The sequence below is a fragment of the Brachypodium distachyon genome, chromosome 1 (genome assembly GCF_000005505.3).
Source record: "Brachypodium distachyon strain Bd21 chromosome 1, Brachypodium_distachyon_v3.0, whole genome shotgun sequence".
NCBI lineage: Eukaryota > Viridiplantae > Streptophyta > Magnoliopsida > Poales > Poaceae > Brachypodium > Brachypodium distachyon.
Genome location: NC_016131.3, coordinates 33,588,322 through 33,613,145, shown reverse-complemented (window position 1 = coordinate 33,613,145; position 24,824 = coordinate 33,588,322). Strand labels below are relative to the sequence as shown.

The 24,824-nt window shown below is 43.7% G+C and overlaps 3 protein-coding genes and 1 long non-coding RNA gene across 5 annotated transcripts; 2 read left to right on the top strand and 2 right to left on the bottom strand.

Moving 5' to 3' along the window:
- The first annotated feature begins 2,206 nt into the window (after positions 1-2,206).
- Positions 2,207-4,764, top strand: LOC100835816 (L-ascorbate oxidase). Its single transcript, XM_003563682.4, has 5 exons — positions 2,207-2,576; positions 2,657-2,749; positions 2,838-3,062; positions 3,154-3,453; positions 3,571-4,764. Exons 1-5 carry the CDS (start codon positions 2,253-2,255, stop codon positions 4,591-4,593), a joined length of 1,965 nt encoding a protein of 654 aa, XP_003563730.1. The 5' UTR covers positions 2,207-2,252; the 3' UTR covers positions 4,594-4,764.
- A 356-nt stretch (positions 4,765-5,120) lies between these two features.
- Positions 5,121-10,197, bottom strand: LOC100836122 (transmembrane 9 superfamily member 7). Its single transcript, XM_003563683.4, has 7 exons — positions 9,977-10,197; positions 7,991-8,155; positions 7,727-7,836; positions 7,438-7,531; positions 7,238-7,350; positions 6,665-6,812; positions 5,121-6,583 (listed from the first exon to the last, which is right to left on the bottom strand). The coding sequence occupies exons 1-7, from the start codon at positions 10,100-10,102 to the stop codon at positions 5,426-5,428; spliced, it is 1,914 nt and encodes a 637-aa protein (XP_003563731.1). The 5' UTR covers positions 10,103-10,197; the 3' UTR covers positions 5,121-5,425.
- Positions 10,198-15,498: 5,301 nt separating this feature from the next.
- Positions 15,499-16,157, top strand: LOC112271536. Its single transcript, XR_002964626.1, has 2 exons — positions 15,499-15,683; positions 15,782-16,157. It is a non-coding gene; the product is annotated as an uncharacterized LOC112271536 (long non-coding RNA).
- A 2,876-nt stretch (positions 16,158-19,033) lies between these two features.
- On the bottom strand, positions 19,034-24,824 carry LOC100835507 (V-type proton ATPase subunit B 1). Of its 2 annotated transcripts, none has more exons than XM_003563681.4 (15): positions 24,806-24,824; positions 24,352-24,431; positions 23,345-23,400; positions 23,134-23,232; positions 22,894-22,953; positions 22,515-22,626; positions 22,152-22,357; positions 21,939-22,070; positions 21,631-21,768; positions 20,935-21,085; positions 20,676-20,758; positions 20,006-20,053; positions 19,836-19,889; positions 19,664-19,747; positions 19,034-19,571 (listed from the first exon to the last, which is right to left on the bottom strand). In XM_003563681.4, the coding sequence occupies exons 2-15, from the start codon at positions 24,407-24,409 to the stop codon at positions 19,386-19,388; spliced, it is 1,467 nt and encodes a 488-aa protein (XP_003563729.1). In that variant the 5' UTR covers positions 24,410-24,431; positions 24,806-24,824; the 3' UTR covers positions 19,034-19,385. The 2 variants fall into 2 exon arrangements, with proteins under 2 accessions (XP_003563729.1, XP_024313137.1); XM_024457369.1 differs by lacking the exon at positions 24,806-24,824 and adding an exon at positions 24,702-24,722 and having other exon boundaries at positions 19,058-19,571.

Here is a 24,824-nt window from a genome sequence, read left to right as displayed (position 1 = left end):
ATTGGGTTTGTTTGTTCGACTCAGGCAGGCCCTTGAATCGCTCGCCCAGAATTTGTTTGATCTGTGAATTGTAATCTGTAATTGATCTGTGATTTGTAATCCATGATTGATTGATAAAATTGTAGGGGTGTCGTGTGGATTTGGGGCAGGCCTAGGGCCGGACAGTTTTTTTTCCTCCAAATTCCTATCAGTGTCGAGTGTGGGGAGTGACCGCCACTGATGAAACGGGTGGGCTGCCCGCCACTGATGATGGCATCATCACTTACGGGTGGAACGACCGTTAGTGATGATGCCCATCATCACTGGCAGGAAGTGAGTGACGGGCGTCCCACCCATTAGTGATGTACTTTTCCAACCGTTACTGATGACCGTTTCTGTAGTAGTGTCCGGCAGGATCGAGGCCCAAGACAAAGGAGAGTCGGGGCCTACCAACGGATAAGTTGGCTCCTAGAAAAATACGTGCTAAAGATGTAGTTTGACAACCATCCCTAGGAGATAAAACTTATTAGACACGGTGCGATCATAGGTTTAAAGAAAGAGTAAATTTCACATAGCCACAGTTTTCGGGGCAGTCGTGTCGCTGAACCACAGTTAACGAATGCCGTCTGCAGAACCACACTTTTTGAATCAAGTTGTCTCAACTAAACAAAAGAAACGTAGATTATCTTGGGAGAGATCTTGTTTCCTAACTAACTTAGGAAAGATTTTGTAACCCTAAGTCAGCCATGTGTGTAAGGCCAACCTAGGACACCCTCGAGGGCCAAGATCATCACACGTAATCAACACCCGATACACCAATAACAATCGCAAGCAGGACGTAGGCCTCTTGCTCATCTCAAGGGCCCGAACCTGGGTAAATCTCTTGTGTCTCGATCTCTCTTGTTCCGATGACCCTAAGCCGAACTCCAACCTCAACAAGTCATCCACAATGACATCTGCTATAATATTTCCACGACACTAAGTGTCTTGGAAAGACCTGCGTGGTCCAAGCACGCGGCTAATGCTCTCCTCGCCGACTTTCGTAACGTAAGACTAAGTCACGCCTCTGAGTGGACCGATCCTACTCAAAAACATCTTGTGTCAACTTTGTCGAATATACGACGACTTCTCTAATAAGATCCTCGTATAAACCCAACTTTACTATTTGTACCATCAAATATTTGGAACTCCTATACTAAGTATTGTTCTTGTATGGCAACAACAAGGAGATACTTTTTGTGCCCTTCATAGTTGTCCCACATAGGATTGAGCCATCTAGGAATTAATAGCCTGAATGACCCAATTGGAAAATTTAATCACATAAAGTATGGTGGTGCTAACTAAGCAAGCTCTAAGAGCGTGTTTGGATGCCCCTTGATTTGCCCGCAAAATGCAAAAAAAGGTCTTCCGAGCCAAGATCCCGGGTAGGTATCGACCTTCTTTGGATGCAGGCTCATGTTCGACACCTCCTCCGCCACCGCCGTGCCCTGCCCAACTACCCCTTCTCCGACCTCTTCTCAATATTCCCCAATTCTAGGAACCCAGCGCCGCCGTTGCGTGGCCCTCCTCCGGCGCCGGCTGCCACAACAGAAGCCCCGCGAAGATGGAGGCCTTCGTCGGCCACATGCCTGTCGGTGCCCTCGAATGGTCAGCTTCGAGCCCTCCGCGGATGCAGAGGCGAACTCCGGCACGGGGAGAGTGGCGACGAGGAAGAGAAGTTACGTGGCCCTCCTCCATCGCCAGTTGCTGGCCGCTTCTTCTCCGTCCGCTCCTTTCCGGCCGACAAACACCTTATGCCGCATCGCTCATGCCCTGCAGTCGGTAGTAGTCGGGGGAACCAAACACCCCCTAATTAACACATTTTTTCGCCATAAGTTAATAATCTTCCTCTCCATCCAGCACTTTAATTGATAATATTATCAATTACAGGTTGTAAGTCCTCTTTTCTCAACTTGTATGATGCAAAGGCACACCTAAGTACAAGTGTGCAAACCTTGCAACCAAAAATCCGGGCCTGAGCTCATTCTTACTACTAGCATTTTCCAAGTTAAAAACAGAGTGGATATATCAACGAATCAAAACACTCCCAAAATCGATGGAAACACGTGGAACCAGCTCAACCTTTTTTTCCCTCCAGTGATCCATCCAGTCCTTCATTCCCCCAGATCAACTAATTTCTCACGTTCCCTCAAAAAAAAAAACTTATTTCTCACGCCTACAAATAGCACAACGCACCCCACGCCAAACTCACACACAAAAGCTAGCTAGCCACAATGGCCAAGCCTCGTGGTAAGCTTGCAGCAGTAGTGCACTTGCTGTTCTGCTGCATTATTGCCCTGGCATTCGGCGTTCCCGCTACCGCCGCCGTGTCCCCTGCTCCTGGTCTGGCTCCGGCTCCGGCAAAGGTGATCAACGCGACGTGGGACGTGGAGTATATCCTGTGGGCGCCTGACTGCCAGCAGCGCGTGATGATCGGGATCAACGGCGAGTTCCCCGGGCCGACCATCCGAGCCCGCGCCGGCGACATCGTCAGCGTCACCGTCCGGAACAAGCTGCACACCGAGGGGCTCGTCATCCACTGGCACGGAATGAGACAGGTACGTCAGCAAACCCGGTTGATCAGCGTAGTAAGTATTTCGCTCTGCCTTAAGAAATGAATGAACATGCATATTCGCAGTTCGGTACACCGTGGGCGGACGGGACGGCGTCAATATCCCAGTGCGCCATCACCGCCGGGGAGACCTTCACCTACGAGTTCGTCGCCGACAAGGTACATACTCTTAATAACACCAATTTAGTACTTCACGAGAATTTAATTAACTTGGGGCAGCTGATGGAAAGAATGATGTGTGCTGCAGCCTGGGACGTACTTCTACCACGGGCACTTTGGGATGCAGAGGGCGGCGGGGCTGTACGGGTCGCTGATCGTGGACGCCACGGAGGAGCAAGGGGAGCCGTACCGGAAGGACTACGACGGCGAGCTCAACATGCTCCTCAGCGACTGGTACCACGAGAACGTGTACGCGCAGTCCGCGGGACTTGACCTCAAGGACAAGCACTTCCAGTGGATCGGCGAGCCTCAGGTATACCAACTTAAGAATGACGGTGGACACGAAGAAATTACTACTAATTGATAGAGGTGTTTAAGATGGGAAATCACGCGTTGTTTTGCAGACGATCCTGATCAACGGGAGGGGGCAGTACGAGTGCATGCTGGGGTCCGTGAGCCGTTACCACGGGGCCATACCCACAGGCCGGAAAGCCAAGACCTGCGACCGGCCGGGCTCCTTCTGGTTCTGGTGGAATCAGCCGTGCCGCGACGTGGACAAGTGCGAGAGGCGAAGCGAGTGCGGGCCGCACTGCCCCCGGAGCCAGTGCGCCCCCGTCGTCTTCGCCGTGGAGCCAGGGAAGACCTACAGGCTCAGGATCGCCAGCACCACCACGCTCTCCGCTCTCAACGTGCAGGTCCAAGGGGTACGATTACGAACGAACGAACGAACGAACAAAAGTCATCTTTCGATACGTTGGCAAATACTCCTAGCTAGCTTGTCACTCTCCAGTAATTAACAAAAAAAAACTGTGTTTTGACAGCATGAGCTGGTGGTGGTGGAGGCGGACGGCAACCACGTGGAGCCGTTCGCGGTGAAGGACCTCGACATCTACTCCGGCGAGAGCTACTCCGTGCTCCTCAAGACGGACAAGAACCCATCCTCCTACTGGATCTCCGTGGGCGTCAGAGGACGGGAGCCCAAGACGCTCCCGGCCACGGCCTTGCTAAACTACACCAACAGCAGATCCGAATGGCCGACGGGCCGTTTCGCCTCGCCTCCGGAGACTCCCGCGTGGGACGACCTGAAGCGGAGCAAGGACTTCACCTACAAGATCAAAGCCCGGAACGAGACCAACGAACCGCCGCCGCCGAAGGCTTACAGGACGATCGTGATGCTCAACACGCAGGCCCTGGTGGGCGGGCACGTGAAATGGTCCGTCAACAACGTGTCCCTGGCGCTCCCCGCCACGCCGTACCTCGGGGCGTACTACTACGGGCTCCAGGGCAGCGCGTTCGACGCGTCGGAGCAGGCGCCGGAGGGGTTCCCGGAGGAGTACGACGTGGAGAAGCCGCCGGAGCAGAACGGGTACGAGACGAAGCTGAGCGACCGGGTGTACGAGGTGGCGCACGGGGCCGTGGTGGACGTGGTGCTGCAGAACGCGGACATGAGGAGGGACAACGACAGCGAGACCCACCCGTGGCACCTCCACGGGCACGACTTCTGGGTGCTGGGCTACGGGGAAGGGCGGTACACCGGGAAGGAGGAGCAGCTCAACACGGCCGACCCGCCGCTACGGAACACGGTCGTGGTGTTCCCGCACGGGTGGACGGCGCTCAGGTTCGTGGCAAACAACACGGGGGCATGGGCGTTCCACTGCCACATCGAGCCGCACCTCCACATGGGCATGGGCGCCGTCTTCGTCGAGGGCGTCGATCGGATGCGTGACCTCAAAGTGCCCAGGGACGCCGTCATGTGCGGCGTCGTCAGGACGGCGGCACATCACCTGTCTCCAGCTATGCCGACCTCACCGTCACCAGCGCCGGCACCGGGGCTGGCACCTTGACATGGAAACGTTCCTCCATCCTCGCATGCCCGTTCCAGTATAGTTTGTGGTAACTTGTGATTGTCAAATGCAGAACAAGGCCACCTGAGGATATGATAAGTTGTTAACTGTTTAACAATGTGCTTGTTAAATAAAGAAGTAACAGGGTTGCTTTGTGATGATTTTATGGCATAATATGGTTCTAGAGTATTACTCCTACAGAACAGCAGATCCAAAAATTCGGTGACTGATACCTATGTAGTATAAAATTGCGGTTACAGAGAACTTGAATGAAGAACTTCTAATAAAAAGTTACATCCAGTCAAAATTACTGGCGTGTACAATTCCGTGTAGCAGAGCCATTTTAATTTGGCAAAGAAAGGATGAGCAAGAACCATGACAAATCAGGTGCAGTGACCACAGATTCACATTACGAAACTAGATGGTTGCAATAAGACCTTGATACTTACCGTATGATGGGGCCACGCCCAGCCCAGGGGAGGCTGGATGTATGCTCCAAGAAAAAACAACATATTACGGCCAACGCATGAAATAAATGGAACATGCATGGTAAAACAACATATGGAACATTACAAGCATTCAATATCCTTAGAAGTACATAATCCATGCTACACTGAGAGAGTATCAAGATCTCTCTTGAACATTCGGCGATTCTTCCTACCAGGCTACATGTTCTACCAAAACCATGGAACTCCACCTCAGATCTGTTTTCTTCATATATGACATCGAACATCACCAAGTATCACATTGTAACACATCCTTAGCCTTGTAACACATCCTTAGCCAGGTTGATGCTCTACTAGCAGACAAGTTTCTCTCGGCGGTTGATCCGTCAGTCAATCTTCACAGAAGCATAGATCTTCCTCACGAACCAGAAGCAAGCATAGAAGCCAATAGTACCAGTCAACACAAAGAAGGCATAAGAAATGATCAGCATGTAACCAAAATATAGAATGCCTGAAACAAGCTTTGTGATCTCCAGCCTATTGAAGAAGTAGAAGATAGCATAAGCAAATAGATATAGAGCTGAAGAGCCTGCTGTCAGGTATGCCCTCCACCACCAATGGTAGTCCTCGCTACATAGCTGGAAGTAGCAGAGCACAATTGTGATCTCAGCACACGTTACCAGGAGAATGACAAAGACTATGAAGAGGAAGCCAAAGATGTAGTAGAACTGGTTCAGCCAGATAGATGTGAGGATGAAGAAGAGCTCAATAAATACAGCACCAAATGGCAATATGCCACCAGCAAGTATCGAGAAAGCTGGCTGCAGGTACCATGCTTGCTCAGGAATTTGCCTGGGAATCTTGTTTGTCTTGACTGGGTCCTCAATTGCTGGCTGCTTGAATCCCAAGAAACTTCCAACAAAGACCAGAGGCACAGAGATGCCAAACCAAAGGAGAAACAGAGCAAACATTGTCCCAAAAGGAACTGCACCAGATGATTTCTCACCCCAGATAAGGGCATTCAAGACAAAAAAGACCCCAAAGATTATACCAGGAAACATGAAGGCAGTTTTGAGGGTGATCTTCTTCCATTCAGTGCCCTTGAACATCTTGTAGAGGCGAGATGATGTGTAGCCGGCCAATACACCCATGAAAACCCACAAAAGGACCATAGCAGTCATGAGCCCTCCACGGTTTGCAGGTGATAAGAATCCAAGTAGTGCAAACATCATGGTTACTACTGTCATACCAAAGAACTGCACACCAGTTCCAACATAAACACAAAGAAGGCCTGAATGAACAGGAGGCCTGAAGGCATCACCATGCACTAACTTCCATCCAGTTTCTTCTTGGGCCTCCTCCTGATTGTCTAGCTGATTATAATTTGCTATGTCCTTGTACAGGGTTCTCATCATAATCATGGCTATCATGCCAGACAGGAAAAGGACAATCATCAATGAGTTAATGATTGAGAACCAATGGATTTGACTGTCGCTGGAAAGAAGGTACACGTCCCAGCGAGATGCCCATATGATCTCACTAGCCTGCAACAGGTTGATTACAAATGAATCAACGCGAGAGGAACAAGAAGACCAGTAAGACCGTACATTGAGAAGGAAATATACCTCAAAGATAACGTCATAAGAGAATACAACATATGCCTCAGGGGCCACCTCTTGAGGTGTATGACTACCAGGAGTTATCTTAGTGTTAGCATTGCAAGTTTGCACTGTAGGATTCTTGTCATCCCAGGCACCATATTCATGCTTAATGCTGTATACAGGTAGGCAGCAATTAGACAAATTATCATAGGCAGATGCACCTTCATACAAAATAAAGGGCCAAACAACAATTTCTCCTAAATATCGGTGTGATGAACATCAGCTCATCCCATCAATTCATTCAAAATCAGCTATCCAGTTACATTTTTGCATTGATCTATCAATTCAAAGCATGTCATCTCATCTATTCAATCATGTCTTCTTTTTTGGTTAAAAGTTTTCTCCTTTTACACATCATTTCGTCACATACTTCTTAGGTTTTATTGTGTTTAATTTTTAAATGTTAAACAAGAACACTTTTACATTTTTCCATTAGTTTTAATTAATTTGAATAATCTATTTGTGCTTTGTTTTAACACGGTTCCGCAGCAACGCGCAGGCATCATATAGCGTTAGACATGAATAGGTATCCTATACCTGCTAGGAATCACATGGAAGCCAACAATACGAGCTTCTGCGGCGTTTAGGTCTTCATGGTACAAGACTGTAAAACTCAAGTGATTGTTGATATAGTACTTGTCATCCTTGAGCTGTCAATAATGTGGTCAGATTAAATAAGCTGCTTCATAGATATCTGAAAATTCAGAAAGTATCAGCCGACTTGGTGAGATGCTCACCTTGTAGCCAACTCGGTACCCATGCTCAAAGCTTGGTGTTTGGCTTCCTTCCCGTGTCTGCCTAGGGACCACAACTGGGAGATTATCCAAAATCCTGATAGAAAAAGGTTATGAAAGAAACATTGTTAGGCACTGCACTGCAATGTAATATGCATCTGCAAAAATAATGCCACAACTTGAACCAGTCTTGGTCAAAGAAAAACAACTTGAACCAGTAATATAATAAGCTGGCTAGATGCCCACGTTTTTCGACTGGTAATATAATACAAACTTCGAATTTAGAACATACATGTTCACTCGATATTCATCATCAATCTTCTCTTTGAAATTCTTTGCAGCTTCTGGAGAAAGCTTTGTTCGACAAACAACTTTGCAACTCTCATCCCTCCTCATCTTGAACTGTACGAAATGGGAAGTTATACTACATTAGACTGTTAAAGAAGAAACAGCTTCACATATTATGTGAGCATGCTCCCTTACGCCGTAGAATCTAAACTACAGGCAACACCATTTCTAGTGTAACTAATACAAAATACAGGGATAGTATCCTTACATTATAGACGGAATTTTCAATGCGGTCTCCACGAAGGACTTCCCCTAAGTTCTCAGCACTATTCTTAATCGCCTCAGGTTTGCAGTAGTCCAGGAAATAGTAGTCATATGGAAGTTGTGTTTTTATAGATGACAGTTTGTTGACCTTCACCTGGAGATCGTCATCCTGCAATGTAAATGGTTAGTTAACCTCTGAAAATAACAATGCCTATAGAAAGGAAAAAAATAGATGGAACTGGTTACAGCTAATACTGGAATACCAGAAGTTCGATTATTCAAGTATAGTTAGCTGGTAAGTTGGTAGGCGGCTAACCGCTAGTTAGAAAAAAAATGGCAGTCATCGATGCAACACAATGAGTGGAGTCTCAAGAACAAGAGGAAACCATCAACTTGTAACTTGCAAATGGTCAAACAATATGCAGACGTTCATCAAGTTATACCAAATGTATTGTGTGTTCTCCTAATCTCATGAGATAGTAACTAAATTAGTTGGCAAACTGAAAGAACAATCATGCACTTGTTCACATGTGGGGCCTATTCAAGTAGATCACCAGACATGCAACAGCTTTAGGCTTTAGCATAACGGTTTTGCTCTTAGGCGACTGAGAAATACCTATTTCTTGGTCGATGATCACAACCTTTTGATTCAATCATCGAGATTCGTGTAAAATTAATGTAGGTTCGATGGATAAGAAAATCTTCATTAGATGGCTACGATTGTTGACTGAGAAATAACTATTTCTTAGGCGACTGAGAAATAGACACTCCCTTAGCATAAACGTTAATATTGTAGAATATAAATGTGTGAATAACATCCAACAAAGTGAACCAAATGATGTTAGAAAATGACAAAGTGCTACACTATTCATGTATGCCAAACTTTTATATTATGATGGTATGACAGAAAAGGACCTGATGATCCACATGCCATTTTTAGATTATTTGGACATTTTAATCTTGTCCATCTTATCCAACAACTCTACTGCATCCACAAGATTATATCGGAGATTATCTACATAACACACATGGTATGTAAATTTCAAGTATTTCAATCAAAGAATGGTCCCTTTGTTGTAGTTTGCTGCAACCTGATGTCATCTGATAATCCTTAGGCCCTAGCAAGTTAGACAAATATAACACTTGAGCTCATGTCACTTCCCCAAGATTTATGATTGCAGTATTGCAATTCCCGTGAAACCTGCCAACATAAACAGCAGTAGGTACCTACAGACTTATCAAGCCTAAACACAAAATTAGTTTACTGCCAACATGAACTGTTCTCTAAATCGAAGAAGACCAAAATCAAACAGCGACGAAAACAAGCAACACAGTAATACTGTGTCTACACCTCTAGGCGAACTCAAAAAAAGCAGAAACCAAACCCCCTCCTTAACAAAACCTTAGAAGTGTGACCCCCACCCACCAAAAATAAGGACACTACAAAATAATAAATTTCTTCCTATGACGTGTCATTTCCTTAGGAGCATATGTATACCCTATACCAAACACAGGTAAAAATATATTATAGACTTCTTGTATTTCGGAGTAATAAAAAATGTAACTGCGATTCATGCTATGTGAAAAACAAATAGAAGCATCAGGGGTCAGCCAGGGAAGTAAGAGTCCAACCCCATACCATGTCTCGGCAAAATTAATCACAAGCAATCTAAGGCTATGGGGACATGGCCCCGTACAGCTTTCCCCCTATCTCATGTACGCTCAAAACGCACGTGCAAGCTAGTATAATCCAGACATTTCGCTCTCCACCTCCATTTCTCAGATCACTAAACCCTGAACCACACACGCACGAACTACCACTAATAATCCTCCAAAGGCGGGGGAACCTTCCAGACACGGAAACAAGGTCTGGGAAGCCAGATCTGAGGCCGCGCCTCACCGTAAACCTAGATCCACCGGTGCGGACGGTCGGGAAGTCAGCTAGAGCTAGATCCGACTAGGAGAGGGGAGTGGGGGATGGATTGATCACCTTCTGGAAGTCACGGGGGGCGACGCCGGGGAGGTAGAAAGCGCGGGCCGGGGAGGACGCGAGAAAAATGGAGCAGACTATGAGGGGCAGGAGTAAGCGGCGGCGCGGGCCGCCGGTGATCGCCATGGTGGAGGGCGCGACCACGCGACGCGACGTTGGGGCTGACCGGCTGTGTCTGTGCGAGAAGAGAATGGGGGAGGTGCGAGTGACGGGAAGGTGCAATAAACGGCCGTGATTCCTCTTCCTCGAATGGAAAAAAATACGGAGTAATATAACGTGCTGTGTACGTATGTATTATATAGAACAAACTATTATTTAAATTAAAAATAGTCTTAATCAACGGTTCTGATCAACCACAAATTACCTTCATCCTTTCGTTTATTTGGATGTGTTCTTTGTAAGATTTCAAAAAAATACTAGTACTTCAAAAAAATATTAATGTTTATTTGGATGTGTTCTTTGTAAGATTTCAGTGCTTTTCTTAGAAAGGATTTTACTACTTTACTAATATTTCGACAAATAATTTCGGCCGGAGAAAGTACTGCTATTTCATGCATATTTTGTAAATTTTTAGTACTTTTCCTAAGAACAAGATTTTAATACTAAATCAGTGTAGAACTAGTACGTTGTTAGATGGCACTTCGCCTTCAGGTTAGATGAGTAGATGACAAGAAAACTTTTTTTTTAAGCCACCTTTGAGAAAACTTGTTAGAGCAAGGAGCACCAGCCTAGGCTTATTAAAACCACCTAAACAAGCTACCCTCATGTTGTTGGTCAGTTCATCATCGAGAGCAGCCACCCTTCTAATGTTGTCAGTTCCACGGCTGTCATGACCATAGTTCTCTTTCTTTCTATTTTTGTGTTAAAAACATCTTTAAATTTGAAATTTTGAAATTTCAAGGTTTGCTTTATCTAACTCACAATTCCAAACTTTTAAGTTCAATTAGTTTTTGTTATTTGAAATAATCTTTTAGGAAGAAAGGCTGTGGAGCTGCCATTAGCCAGGCTAACTAACCTTAGATTTTGCTTGGTGAAGGTCACCTTACAATATTACTCTCATATTATTTCTTCTCGAGGGCACAAATTTTCAAGATTTTGTATGATATGTTCAATACTCCCTCCGGTCGGAATAGCTTGTCGAAATATTACATGTATCTAAACGGTTTTTAAACATAGATACATCCATAGTTGAGTGCTAAAAGATTTGCATGAGAGGGTGGACTACTATCAAAACACCATCACCACGTACACACATTTTAGTCTACTTTTTAATTGTAACAATCGATTGAAAGGATATACCACATCGCTACAATAGAAAAAAAACATTAAAGCTTTATCAGATCGCTATTAAACATTTCAATATTGAGGTTATCCAATAGCAGTATTTTCTCTCGGAAACAAGAATGCAATCTTAAGGCAATAAAGAATGAGGTAATAACACTAGGGGTACAAGAACTTGTATCGCGCGTGCAGTTTAGTACAATAACTTGCAAAATGGTGTCAGGTGGTACAAGAACTTGACTTGCGGGTGCACTTTTGGTCGGATTAGTCCGAAATTAGCCACGTCAGTGTCACGTGGAGTTCAGACCGATTTGTACATTTGCGTATAAGCCCTTCGCTATGTTTTTAGGTCCCTACATTTCTCATGCAAGTTGTATTTTTGCAAAAACACCCTATAAGATTATTTTTTTTCGTTTCACTCCCTGCCCCTTCGATTAGTTCCTCTGCCCCTTCGTCTCTCTCCCCCGTGCACGAACCGAACCGTTCCATCTTCCATCACTGACCTCGAGGTCGTCACCGGCGATCACTACGGAGTCGGTGGCGCGGCGGTGACATGACATAGAGTTAGGGCCTTAGGGATTTGATTCGTAGGCTTTTTTGCAAAAGCGAATAAGCATAGGGGGGGTGGGTTCCGTAAATGAACATGTAATCCGGTGCGTGCCAAACCCAGCGTGGCAAGCACGTGTCGTCCCTCCATTGGTTTTGACAAAAAGTGCACCCGGAAGTCAAGTTCTTGTACCATCTGGTCCCATTTTGCAAGTTGTTGTACTAAACTGCTCGTGCGATACAAGTTATTGTATCCCCAATGTTATTACAGAATCTACATTAAGAAAGTCCAATATGACTACAGTTGCTAGTTCCATCCTTAGTTGCAAACCCTAGCAAGAGCATGTGTGTGAGTGCACCATATCAAGCCATAGATGATCATCTTTTCGTTTGATGAAACTCTGCAAGTTCACATGCATTAAATTTGAAAAGTTCGGTGTGTGGGCACACTATATGAAGTACTCTTTCCGTCCTGAAATATGTGACGTGGATTTGTATAAGAATTTATACGAGTAAAATACACCTAAGGTCCTAATTTTTTCACAAAGGTACCAAATTAGTCCCACATCTTTGAAAATGCAGGTTTGAGTCCTAAAACTATTTTAAGTGGTTCATTGCAGGTCCCAAGTGTGCTTGCGCCTCTCTGACCGGTTGACGTGGCGGTTTGACTTATTCCACGTAGGCCTGAGCCCACGCGTCAGGGAATGTAACTTTATAGAAACCCCCTGAATGTCTCATCTTTCATTACACGCTCCTTCCTTCTCATTTCTCCTCTCTCTAGTTCACCGTCCGTCAGAACAGAGCACAAGAAGAGAGAAAAGGGCCATCACCAACGCGCCTGCTGTTGGCTGCTAATCCTCATCCACTACTCGCTGCCGATTGGGTCAAGAGGACGCTGGGCTCGTGTAGCGCGGGGTAGGACGGAGATGAGGAATCGTAGGCCTGCAGCGATGGCGGGGACCCCGGGCGAGTGCTACGTGTGCACACAGGCTGTTCATTAGGGTACTTAATCATCAGGACAGGCTTATACTAATAACTCTGTATTTTTTGACCCTTACCAAAAGGTGCAGCAAGCATGTCACCTTCTGAAGTGCTCTTTTTCATCTAGTTAGATGTCACAATTTTATGAATCTAGGCATGAGATAATTAGAGAAGGAACACCTAGCTACAAAGCTTAAGAAGTTAGCTTTGATGCTTGTTCTATATACTGCACTGATGCACTTTAATTTTGTATATTCCTGCTATGTACTGCTGCTTTGCCTGCTATGTACTGCTGCTCGGCTGAAGGCTGTAGTCACGTCATATTATTGTTGCACAGTAATTTTGTTGCCTGCTATGTACTGCTGCTCGGTTGTTCCATTGCCTGCTGTGTACCTTACTATTATTGAACTTATGATATTATGTGCTTCACAGGTGATGGAATCAACCGAGACCGGAGATGAGAAATTGGACATTCCTTCGCCCGCAGTGCATATCCCTTCAGTACGAAGGTCCCCTGCAGCGATGTCTTCTTTGGCGCCGAGATCACCAGATGCTGCATCAATAATTTCTTTGGTGGCGAGGACACCTCTTGCTGAACAAGTTACTTTGTTAGCAAGATCACCCGTTGCTGCTGCTGTTTCTTTGCTAGCAAGATCACCATCAGTTGCTGCTGCAGCTTCTTTAGTGGCGAGGTCTCCTGCAGCTTTGGAAGCTTTGGCCGCGGTGTCTCCGTTCATTAACTCTTCTACCGCAGCAAGGTCGGCGGCTTTGGCAGAGTTAATTGAAGCTTTAGACGCGTCCCATCCAGCTTTGGCAGGGACTGATGTCGAGATGAGAGAGTCATATGCTGAATATGGTCCAGATGAATATGGCGAAGATGAATATGTTATGGAGGAGGATGCTAAAGAGGATGGCAAAGCTGCCAGTAAGGACAATGCAAGTCTAATAGAAGAGTATGGCGAGGAGAATGCTAAGGTTTATTTTGACGAGGATGTCCAAGCTGTCAATAAGGACAATGCAAGTCTAATAGAAGAGTTAACAAAAAATTTCACATCAGAAGCTTGGAAGGAGTATGAAATCTTACTCGAGGATGGAAAGATTGGATCAGGAAAATGCAAGCACTGTTCTAAAAGGATCAGTGCAAAACAGGGTAATGGCACAAGCACGTTGTTGAGGCATTTAGAAAGATGCCAGAAAAGAGAGATGGCAATCAAGGTGGTGCAGAATATGAACTCTTCTCTTTGTCCTGTTGATGGTGACAAGAAAAGAAAGTGGCGCTTTGATCCGGATGTGGCCAGAGAAGAGCTAACGAGAATGGTAGCTTTACATGGGGTTCCATTCAGTTTTGTCCAGCATGACGGTTTCAGGAGGTTCGTGGCAAGTCTAAATCCATGGTTCAAGATGATCTCTAGGACAACATTAAAAAATGATTGCATCAAGGCTTTCAAAAAGCAGAAGTTGGAACTCCAAGATATCTTTGATAGTGCAAAGTGCAAGTTCTCGTTGACGACCGACATGTGGACCTCTAACCAACAGTTGGGGTTTATGTGTGTGACTTGTCACTATATATATGATGATTGGAAGCCCCACAAGAGGTTGATTAAGTTCTTTGTTGTCGAGTTTCCACACATAGGAGTGGAAATATACAACCAAATCTTGAGTTGTATCCAAGAGTGGAGGATTGAAAAGAAGATCTTTGGAATAACTCTGGATAATGCATCAAACAATGAAAAGATGCTTGACAACTTGAGGCGCAATTTAGTTGGTAAGAATGCTCTCCCGGTGGAAGGACTGCTACTACACAACCGGTGTGCTGCACATGGCATCAATCTGATAGCACAAGAAGGATTGGACTTTATCGATAACTTGGTAGTCAATATAAGGGAGACGATCAAGTATCTCAAAACACCGTCAAGGAAGCAAAAATTTGAAGAAATAGTTGCACAAGAAGGAATAAAAATAAGGAAGTGACCCTCATTAGATACACCTACTCGTTGGAATTCCGCATATTTGATGTTGGACACCGCAAAGGAATTCAAAAGCGTGTTTGCATCTATGGCAGCTCAGGATGCCAACTACACGTATGCACCTTCTTCGATTGAATGGGAAGATGCAGAAGTAGTTTGCAAGCTATTGAAAGTCTTCTACGACGCAACCAATGTGATTTCGGGATCATTATACCCCACGTCCAATCTCTATTTCCATCACATGTGGAAGATCAAAAGCACACTTGAGCAAGAAGCTGTTAAAGTAGCCAACGGAATGCTTAAGAAGTTTGATAAGGATTGGCTAAAATCCTATGTGTCACTTTGCGTCCCTGTTATTCTTGATCCACAATTCAAACTCGAGTATATTCAGTTTCGCCTTCGGCAAGCATTTGGCAATGAGAAAGGTTTGAAATGCTTCAGGAGAGTGGAAAAGATCTTTAGAAGTCTTTTTAATGAGTACTTTGCTCAGCTGGGAAAAGGTGGTTCCAAACAACAAATAGGAGGTGTTCATGAGGTTGCAACACAAGATGATGACTTTGCTGATTGGGATCAACACATTAACCATCGCCGGCAAGTACAAGTATCAAATGAGCTAGATAAATATTTGGAAGAGAGGCAGTGTCCTAGATCTGACAAGTTTGATATCTTAAATTGGTGGAATACCAACTCATCCAAGTACCCGATTCTTGCATCCATGGCTCGAGATGTGCTAGCGACACCAGCATAAAGTGTTGCGTCAGAATCTGCTTTCAGCTTTGCAGGTGGAATCATAAGTGATCATCGTAGCAGTTTGAGCCCGAGGACTGTTGAGACAATAATGTGCTTGCAAGATTGGTTTAGAGGATCTAGTGTTGATAGGGACAAACTGATCACACAAACAGTTGAGGCTTTCATCTATTTTGACAATGAAGGTAATGCTTTTATATGTTGTAGTAATAGCATTCAGTTTGATTTGAGCAGTCAATGGATGACACTTCACACTTCTATGTTCATTCTATTTTATTTTCAGCTGGGCAAGAAGAAGCTGCCCCTCAGGAACCCAGCAAAGTGAAGCACACGAAACTTTCAACTAGGAATGAAGAAGCTGCCCCCCAGGAACCCAGCAAGGTGAAGCACTCGACCCATTCAGCTGAAAACTCGAGTCGAAAGCGAGCTAAAGGAGGAGGATCACAGACTCGTTGAGGTAATATTTTCTTCCAGTTGTGTTCTGTTCTAGATAGTGAAAGAGAGAAAATAAACTCTTGTTAACTCGGAGTGCATAAATATTGCATACGCTAAATGAACCTGAATGATAAATTAGAAATATGTCAGTAGGCTGTCAGTATATGATTTGTAAAACTATAGCAATCTAAATCCCATCAAATGGAAGTTGTGTGTTCGCTTTACTGCTTGTGGCTGTATACAACGATTCCTGTTAAATCTTGCCAGGTTGTAGCTGGTGCCAGTAGAAAAAAAAAATCTCCTATCCATAGTCCAACACTGTCGCGCTGCAACAATGAATAAAGATGCTCAACAATAATCGGTCTGAGATCTTACTAATACTTAAGTGAGTGTCAGCTATTTAGAACATGGGGAACAACATTATAGAACCCTAAGAAAGATCATGTTCTGATGTTCTCAGATCAGTACCAATAAAGCAGAATTAACCATACTATAGAATTAGAAGTTCGAGGATCACTATTAGCACAACTAGTACTCCATTATACCTGAAGCAAACTACTCCATTTAACTATATACTTTTTGGCCCTTTTAGTCCAGTGATGATGTGCACCTTTGTTTGAAATAGATAGATGATGTCCATTATATTTCGAATAGAGTTATACATTTTTCTAATTATTGTTCATTCCAATGGCTGAACCAATTTTGTTTTCTTCCGCCACCTGAATAATTATTAGTTTCGATGATAATGTCCATATAATTGCCATGCTCTGTCTCATATGTCCAAAACTTATTTGTGTTGTCGTGTATACTCACTAGTGAACTGATTTGTAACTTGTAAGTTTAACTTGCTAGTTATTTTATTTGTAATAGAATATTGTGAACATAATCACATATGTTTTCTGGAACACTCAACATGACCAGGTCTTACATGACCAGGTCTTATGTGTAGATTTTCTTTTTATTCTGAGAACAGTAGTCAGTACATGTGATGCTTGCCATGGATTATGGATCAAACTGTTTCTCTAACTGATTTATTAAAGCCTCCATTCAAGCTTCATAGTACAAGCCAATAAATATTGTGCAGTCTTTCCATGTTCACAAGCTCCTTTGCATAACAGTCTTCTTAATTGTGCGGGTGAGACAAGATGTAAAGATTTTCTTGATTGTGCAAAAGATAGAAGAAGCTAGGACTTGTGTAATGTGATGCTGACGGCAACTTGTAATACAAAGAAATGTGGCTGTTAAATTTTTGAATGATGAATGTTGCAATCTAAATGCAGAGAAACTTGCATTTTAAATATATGAATGCCTGCTGCATTGTCCTACTTATCATAGATTGTAATATGAATGTTGAATTGTGTACCTACCTCTCATTTATCTAGCCTGTAATCTAAATGTTGAATGCAGTGTGCATGGTTCTTGTTTTCAGCTCACCCTGTGTTCGGTTCTTGGAACACACCACTAAGATGCTGAACGATGTGATGCTGAATGCGAGTTCTATATGTGACTAGCTAGGTGGTCTTCGCAAGAAAAGGTCTAGCTAGGTGGTCAGCCGGCGGACAGTAGGGCAGCAGCAGAATTATTCCGATGACCTGTGATCACAGTATTTTGGCCGGCCGGACTGAAGGGTCAGCTAGGTTCACCCGCCGGCCCCGTTGATTGAGGAGTGGATCGACCCTTGGCCCTCCAATTTGCAGCAGGGTCGGGAGGGTCAGCTTCAGGGTCAACCCGCCCCACTTGCAGCCTGACACACAGCCCGGGGTGCCGGTGTTCCACAATACGACGTGCGACAAGGGGCACTCCTCGGACTGGGACGCCGATGCCGGCTCGTCGCTAGTGCCCGTCCAGGCGCAGACGCGCAGTAGGCCAACGCGGCGCACGGCGGCGCGGCGGGGGCAGGGGCTGTTTGGCCCCGTGCTCAACCAGGGGAGCAATCACGTGCAACGGTGGAACTGGTGGATCCTGCTGGGCCACCGCTCTTCTTCTAAGGCCGACGGAATCAAGGCGAGTGGCGCCACCCGAATCTCGGACGTCGCCAAATGCCGGAGCAGTTGGAGCCACCATGCTCCTCTCGGTCCTCCTCCCAGTGCCCAGCAGCCGTGTGGGCTTAGAGGCGGTGTAGGCGGCGACGTGGGCTCGAGGCGGCGGGCACGCAGCCACGCAGGCCATGCGTGGGTCGTGCATGGGCGCAGGCGGCGGGGTCCGCGGCTGGAGACCGTCGCGCGCTGGAAGGAGGACGAAGACGAGGATTGGGCTTCAGATTTTGGGGACAGAAGGAGGGATCAGGTAGGGAAGAAGAGAAGATGGAGGGTCATATTTGCAAAATTACATTTGTGTGGTCACCTGACCGGTGGCCCCAAACCTGCGTGGCATCGAGTCAAACCGCCACGTCAACCGGTCAAAGAGGCGCAAACACATTTGGAACCTGCGATGAACCACTTAAAATAGTTTTAGGACTGATACGTGCATTTTCAAAAATTTGATACTAACTTGGTACCTTTACGAAAGAATTAGGATTTCTGAATGTATTTTGGGACGGAGGGAGGAAGTAGATTTTCACGCCTTGGAGGTCATCTAATGACCTATGTTTTTTTCCACTGTTAACACTCTTTGCATTGTTGTTGATGATTGTTAATATATTGGTCAATCTTTTAAAAAAACACACATTTGTTGAATGACACGGTATCCGGTTGCCATTGTGCAGCATACCTTGGTAAATTAGTCTCCACTTGCAACTGTGAACACGACAACTTTGTACTGTGAGTTTCAAGTTCCAACAAGAAATAGCAACTAACACTCATCTGTATTGTGATAAACAATACAGATATATACTCTCTCCGTTCTTTAAAGATTGGCATATTAGATTTCATTAAGACAAAACTTTGACCACAAATTACTATGCCAATGTGTGGTTTATATGATATAAAACTAATATCGCTAGATTCGTTATAAAAAATACTTCATGACACTTGTGGTTTCATGTCATATAAATTACACTTTAACATAGTAATTCGTGATCAAAAACTTATCTTAATGAAATCTAATATGCCATTCTTTAAGAAACGGAGGGAATACGTAAACCTGTGTCCAGTACATCATGTCAAAAAGCAGTGACACTGCCACGTGTAGTCCAACACAGTTTATTGCCCATCTTTATTCATACACAAAAGTAGATACAACCAGCGCGTTCGAGCATTTGGCCCATTGATGCTCTTGCTAACAGTTCTGGCAAGTGAAACCAAAAGGAGCTCAAGTGGTGTTGCTTTAACAATACAGGGGATAATATTACAGAAGTCGCCGTGACCGAGACATCTACGAATAACTTATGCTTACTGACCGAAAAGAATGGGATATGACTATATATAACTACAGCAAAAGGGCCACAAGTCCAAACTGTTCAATTTATTCAAGATGCACTTGAGAAAACAGTAGATTTCTGAACAAAGATAGGATCAGTGGGTAGCATCTCTGCTATAGAACTGATCCAAAGTCTTAGCAGGGATACGATGGAGAAGCTCGCGAGGGAAAATGCGAAGCAACGTCCATGCTAGATCAAGTGACTGGAAGATGTTCCGAGTATCATATGCTCCTTGTGCTACAAACTTCCTCTCGAATTTGTCAAGGAATTCTAGATAAAGCTGCACAAGAGGTAATGAACAGTACATTAGATTTTTGGACTTCTAAAAAAGCATCAGATCATGGGTTATTTTGCTAGTGAGTAGTGACGAACCAGATCCTCAGAAGAGAGTGCCTCTTCACCCACCACTGCTTTCATGGCCTGGACGTCTTTACCAATTGCATAGTTGGCATAAAGCTGAACAGAAAATAGTATGTATGAATTCCTCTGTAAGTAATCATCAGGGCTTGAAGGAAACCAAATCTATGGGTATGCAAATACAAACCTGATTAGACACATCTGAATGGTCTCGACGGGTCATACCCTCACCAATAGCACTCTGCAAGAATTGACAGTTCTTAGAATCAACATTCATCATGAACCCTGATGGCATCTAAGTATCTAACTGATAAGAACAAGTTTTGTGAAATTAAATTGAAAAGCGGCAATCTTTACCTTCATCAACCGAGAGAGAGATGGAAGGACATTGATGGGTGGGTATATCTGAAAGCAACAACATGACATCACGTCAGCATAGAGAAAAGATTAAAGTATAAAAACAAAAGGAAAAGAAAACAGTCGCAGGATTTGGCTCCTGAGTGACTTCAAATCTCCAATAAGGTAGACTTCCTTAAATGATATAATAACTTACTTACTAATGGAGCTGTGTGTTATGATTTATGAAGTTGTTGTCTTTGCTAACGAATACCAAGCTAAATACTAGTGCGTTGCTACATAGTTTTTTTTTTATGGAAAAGGGTAAAAAATGTTTCTGCAATCATATTCCCCTACTTTCTGTCAAATATTTTTTAATACCAGAATATACATCAATCGAATCAACTAACTAAAGATTGTGATACATATCTCTACTACTCCCTCCGTCCAACAAAAGATGTCTCAAATTTAACTAAATTTGAATGCATCCATACACCAAGTCATGTCTACATACATCTAAATTTTGACAAACTTGAGACATCTTTTGTTGGACGGAGGGAGTACATAGAATGAATGACAACTGCAGCAATTTTCTAGCAACTTAAGAGATAGTCTGTATGAGGGTGAACAGACCACCACCAACTAAGATCCTTATAAGAGTAGATATAAGTAAAAGAACAAGCAAACACACCTGTCTGTTATGGAGCTGTCTGTCAATATATATCTGTCCTTCAGTAATGTACCCCGTGAGATCAGGAGTTGGATGTGTGATATCTGTTCATTGGATCCTTATGTCAAATAACCAATACAATGAAATGCATGGTACCGATTCATCTAAATGCAATCATATCAGCGAGTAATATTGGTCCAGAAGCTGCCAGATTGTGCAAAACAAGACAGCCGAAGTAGCTTCTACCTAACTCGTACAGAGCAAACAATTCATTACTTACCATCATTAGGCATTGTAAGAATGGGTATTTGGGTGATGGAGCCAGTTCTTCCTTCAATACGCCCAGCACGCTCATATATGGTTGCTAAATCAGTATACATATATCCAGGATAACCACGCCTACCTGGCACCTCTTCTCGGGCTGCTGATACCTACACGTAAGAACAATCCCATGTAGGGTTATTGTAGATTAAAAAAATGGCATCTCAGCAATTGCCAATTTATTTAAGCTGAGCACAAATGTAATTAAATAAGAGGGAAATGTAATACTACCAAGTCAAGACAAGTTGCCAGATAGAGAAAAGAGAGAAAACTACAGATCACTGGGAAGCTAGTAGAAATGTCAAGGTTCTATTTTCAACATTATTTGGCATTTGGCAATGGCATGATGATCACGCAAAACAAGAAGTAAAAAATACATAATTTTGACAACAGATCACGATCAAACTCATGCAATTTCTTAATACACTTCAGTTTGCACGGCATCATGCGCATTAACTAAAATCGCAGCCTTTCATATTTTAGTTCATTTAGACAATAAACTTTCAAATTACATGGACAGAATTTATTGTGCAGATATTCATGACATCAATAAAATATCACAAAAGGAAGCAAAGAGGTAATTGATTGGAAAATGCGCTTCTATGAATTAATTCCACAGAGTAATTTATCAAAGAAATATCAAGTGCAATAATACCTCACGAAGTGCATCTGCATATGAACTCATATCTGTCAAGATGACAAGCACATGCTTCCCACATTCGTATGCCAAATATTCTGCTGTGGTTAGCGCAATTCTTGGGGTGATGATGCGTTCGATCGTAGGATCGTTTGCCTAACGAAAACAAATGAGTAGTGTTAAAAACATTATAAAATCAATTAATATAAGCAGATTCCAAATGGCACACGTTTTGGCGCATGTTCGAGAACATATATAGCAATATAAGCAGAAATAATTGTACTGCAATATTAAATGAATCTGGATAACAAGTACAGTGTCAATACCAAGTTCAGGAATAGGGTGACCCTCTCCATTGAACCATTCTCTTCAAAATCACGTTTGAAGAATTGGGCAGTTTCCATGTTCACTCCCATAGCGGCAAACACAATAGCAAAATTGTCATCCTCACCACCACCCTAGAAGGTCAAGGAATCAGATCAATCAATAAGCAATGGTTGAAAAGCAGTTTCCATGGGCAAATTCAAGCAGGTCATTACCTCAGCATGCTTGCCTTTCTCCAACCTCTTGACTAGACCAGCCTGACGACAGATCTGAGCTGCAATTTCATTATGAGGAAGCCCAGCAGCAGAAAAGAGAGGAATCTTTTGCCCTCGAGCAATGGAGTTCATGACATCAATGGTAGATATCCCAGTTTGAATCATCTCCTCAGGGTATGTCCTCTCACTTGGATTAATAGAACTTCCTGAAAAAACATAACAGTACATAATTATCAGAAGTGAAAAATGAAGACACTTTAAGTTCATATTTCTAATTTCTTGTGTGTCCTATCATGAACAAACAACATAAAATTAAAATGAGGTTCTTACATAACAGTGTGCTTGAACTGAGAATGCACTTACCGGAGATATCCAAGTAGGCCTCAGGCAATATTGGGGGCCCATTATCAATAGGTTTTCCAGAACCATTAAAAATACGTCCAAGCATATCAAGCGATACAGGAGTTTTCAGAACCTGTCACAGAAGCAGCATACGGTACGTAAACAAACAACAAAGGGTGGCAACTAGCAAGTCAATATTCACATACAAATGAGGAGAAGGCAGACAACATTATAAATTTCATTCCAAAAGTTCAACATGGACTTGTCCACTTTAGTCAGTGTTATACTATTGTGAAGCCTTAATTACCAACATGTTGTCTGTCCTATTAGAGAACACTTAAACAGCATGTAACCAGGAAATAAAAAAACAAGTGGAGGCTTGTGGAGAATGGTCGATTACCTCGCCTGTGAACTGAACTGTAGTATATTTGTTGTCTATTCCTGAAGTGCCTTCAAAGACCTGGATAATCAAGCAGTTCGGTGATAAACATAAATATACAGTAAAAAATTACAAAAAAAAGGACTTACACTAACCGTATTGCTAAAACTAAATCAGATCTGAACATAATATTACTAAAGGAAGAGTCAAAACTGAACAATTTTTTGTCACAACAATACAGAACAGAAAAAAAAAAGTAACCTGCACAACAGCTTTTTCACCATCAACTTCCAGAACTTGACCGCGCCGAGTGGTCCCATCTCCCAATCGGATGTTTACAATTTCCTGGTATTTTGGGCCCTATAGACCATAACAAGAAGAATGAAATAAAGAGAACAGGATGATACTAGAAGAGTCTAGTCAAAAAGTGTGATTATGCTAACAGACGCAAAATAGAGAGATGCATACACACCTTTACTTTATCCAAGATAACCAGAGGTCCTGCCACACCAGAAACAGTCCTGTACTCTGCATATGTAAATAGTTATTAAACACCATCTCTGTTAGTTATTCTGGAAAGAATGCTTTTGTAACCAAGTATGACTATGTTGACTTTGATCCAGATGTCATTGATACAACAAATAGTATCTTGTGAAACTCACACTTTTGGATATGAACCAAATGATCCAAAAATAACATAAGAAAATAAATGAACGTGGTAAACTAAAAGCAATTGCATAGCTAGAGTGCAGGACCTGAAGGCATGATATGATGTTGCATAGTTAAAAAAAATGTAAGGGGCTGTTTGGTTTGTGCATCCAACTAGCCAACCAGAATATTGGCAGCCTATGAAGATTTTGTGTGTGTTGGTTGGATACCAAAATTTTGGTTGTCTATGGAAACTTGCCAATTCACAGCACCATCCCTTCACAAATGTTGCCAAATTTTTGGCCATCCAAGGGCCAAGAAATTGCTGACCAATATTTTGGCTAGCCTATAGTTAGCAAATTTTGATAGGGCAACTGGCAACTATTGGCACAAACCAAACATACCCTAAATCTCGAGAGGCAAACTTTGTCGACAGTGGATTAGACCCCTCCCTATTGGCACACTGCATTTTTTTTAGCAAAGGATCCATGACTATGTTATGTAATCGAGGATACCAGCAACATTACATATCAATGCAGCACAGTTCAAATAAGCCTGCAAGGCAGTGTGTGTATCCCTGACGCATACCATAGTATTACTATATCTAATGATCCATTATCCTTAAGACTAAACTCATTTACATGTAAATTGCTCGGCATCTCCAGGCTTCAACCAAATTATTTATCAATACAACAAGCAAGTCTTCCGTACACACATAACCTAGCAATCCAATGCAAGTGCTGAAGAGCTGCAACATTACCACTACCGAACAGAACACAACGCAACCATTGCTCGGAAACTACAGCAAACGAGCTTTGTTAAACGACTCACCCATGCCGATCTCGAGGGTTCCCTCCTCCATGTCGGCTCCATCCTTCACCAGACCCATGCTGGACCCAGCGAAGAGCAACCTGAATGAGAAACATCAACCCGCCATCAGAATGACGAAACAAAACCGGTCCGTCTTTCACCGAACAACGCGGATCACCCCAGACACTCCGATCCACCGACAAAAATAATAATGAGGCTCGCCGCCAATCGCTCCCCGCAGTCCCCCAGATCAGGTGAACCAGTCGAAACACTGGGCATTTGCACAGTCCCTACACCAAGATCTATCCATTGAGAGCAGATCTCGATCTCGATCTCGGACTCGAAACCCGTGATAGCGTGGATGGACAAACCTAATATCCCCGCGCGGAGTGGGCAGCGAAATTGGCTGCGTGCGAGCAAAGCTTCATGGTACTAGGGGTGGGGTTTCGAGCGCGAGAGCAGGGACGAGACGTACCTCGGGTCGGGATCGGTGG

Bases quoted from the DNA above. Each gene is read 5' to 3' on its own strand.
- LOC100835816 (XM_003563682.4), top strand. From the start codon at position 2,253: ATGGCCAAGCCTCGTGGTAAGCTTGCAGCAGTAGTGCACTTGCTGTTC. The intron at 2,577-2,656 runs GTACGTCAGCAA...GCATATTCGCAG, and splicing joins ACTGGCACGGAATGAGACAG to TTCGGTACACCGTGGGCGGA. The intron at 2,750-2,837 runs GTACATACTCTT...TGTGTGCTGCAG, and splicing joins ACGAGTTCGTCGCCGACAAG to CCTGGGACGTACTTCTACCA.
- LOC100836122 (XM_003563683.4), bottom strand. From the start codon at position 10,102: ATGGCGATCACCGGCGGCCCGCGCCGCCGCTTACTCCTGCCCCTCATA. The intron at 7,351-7,437 runs GTGAGCATCTCA...CATTATTGACAG, and splicing joins GGTACCGAGTTGGCTACAAG to CTCAAGGATGACAAGTACTA. The intron at 6,813-7,237 runs GTATAGGATACC...ACCTGTATACAG, and splicing joins TTCCATGTGATTCCTAGCAG to CATTAAGCATGAATATGGTG.
- LOC100835507 (XM_003563681.4), bottom strand. From the start codon at position 24,409: ATGGGTCTGGTGAAGGATGGAGCCGACATGGAGGAGGGAACCCTCGAG. The intron at 22,954-23,133 runs GTTACTTTTTTT...TTGATTATCCAG, and splicing joins GTGAAAAAGCTGTTGTGCAG to GTCTTTGAAGGCACTTCAGG. The intron at 20,054-20,675 runs GTGTGTTTGCTT...TGTTGCTTTCAG, and splicing joins GACAGCTCCATAACAGACAG to ATATACCCACCCATCAATGT.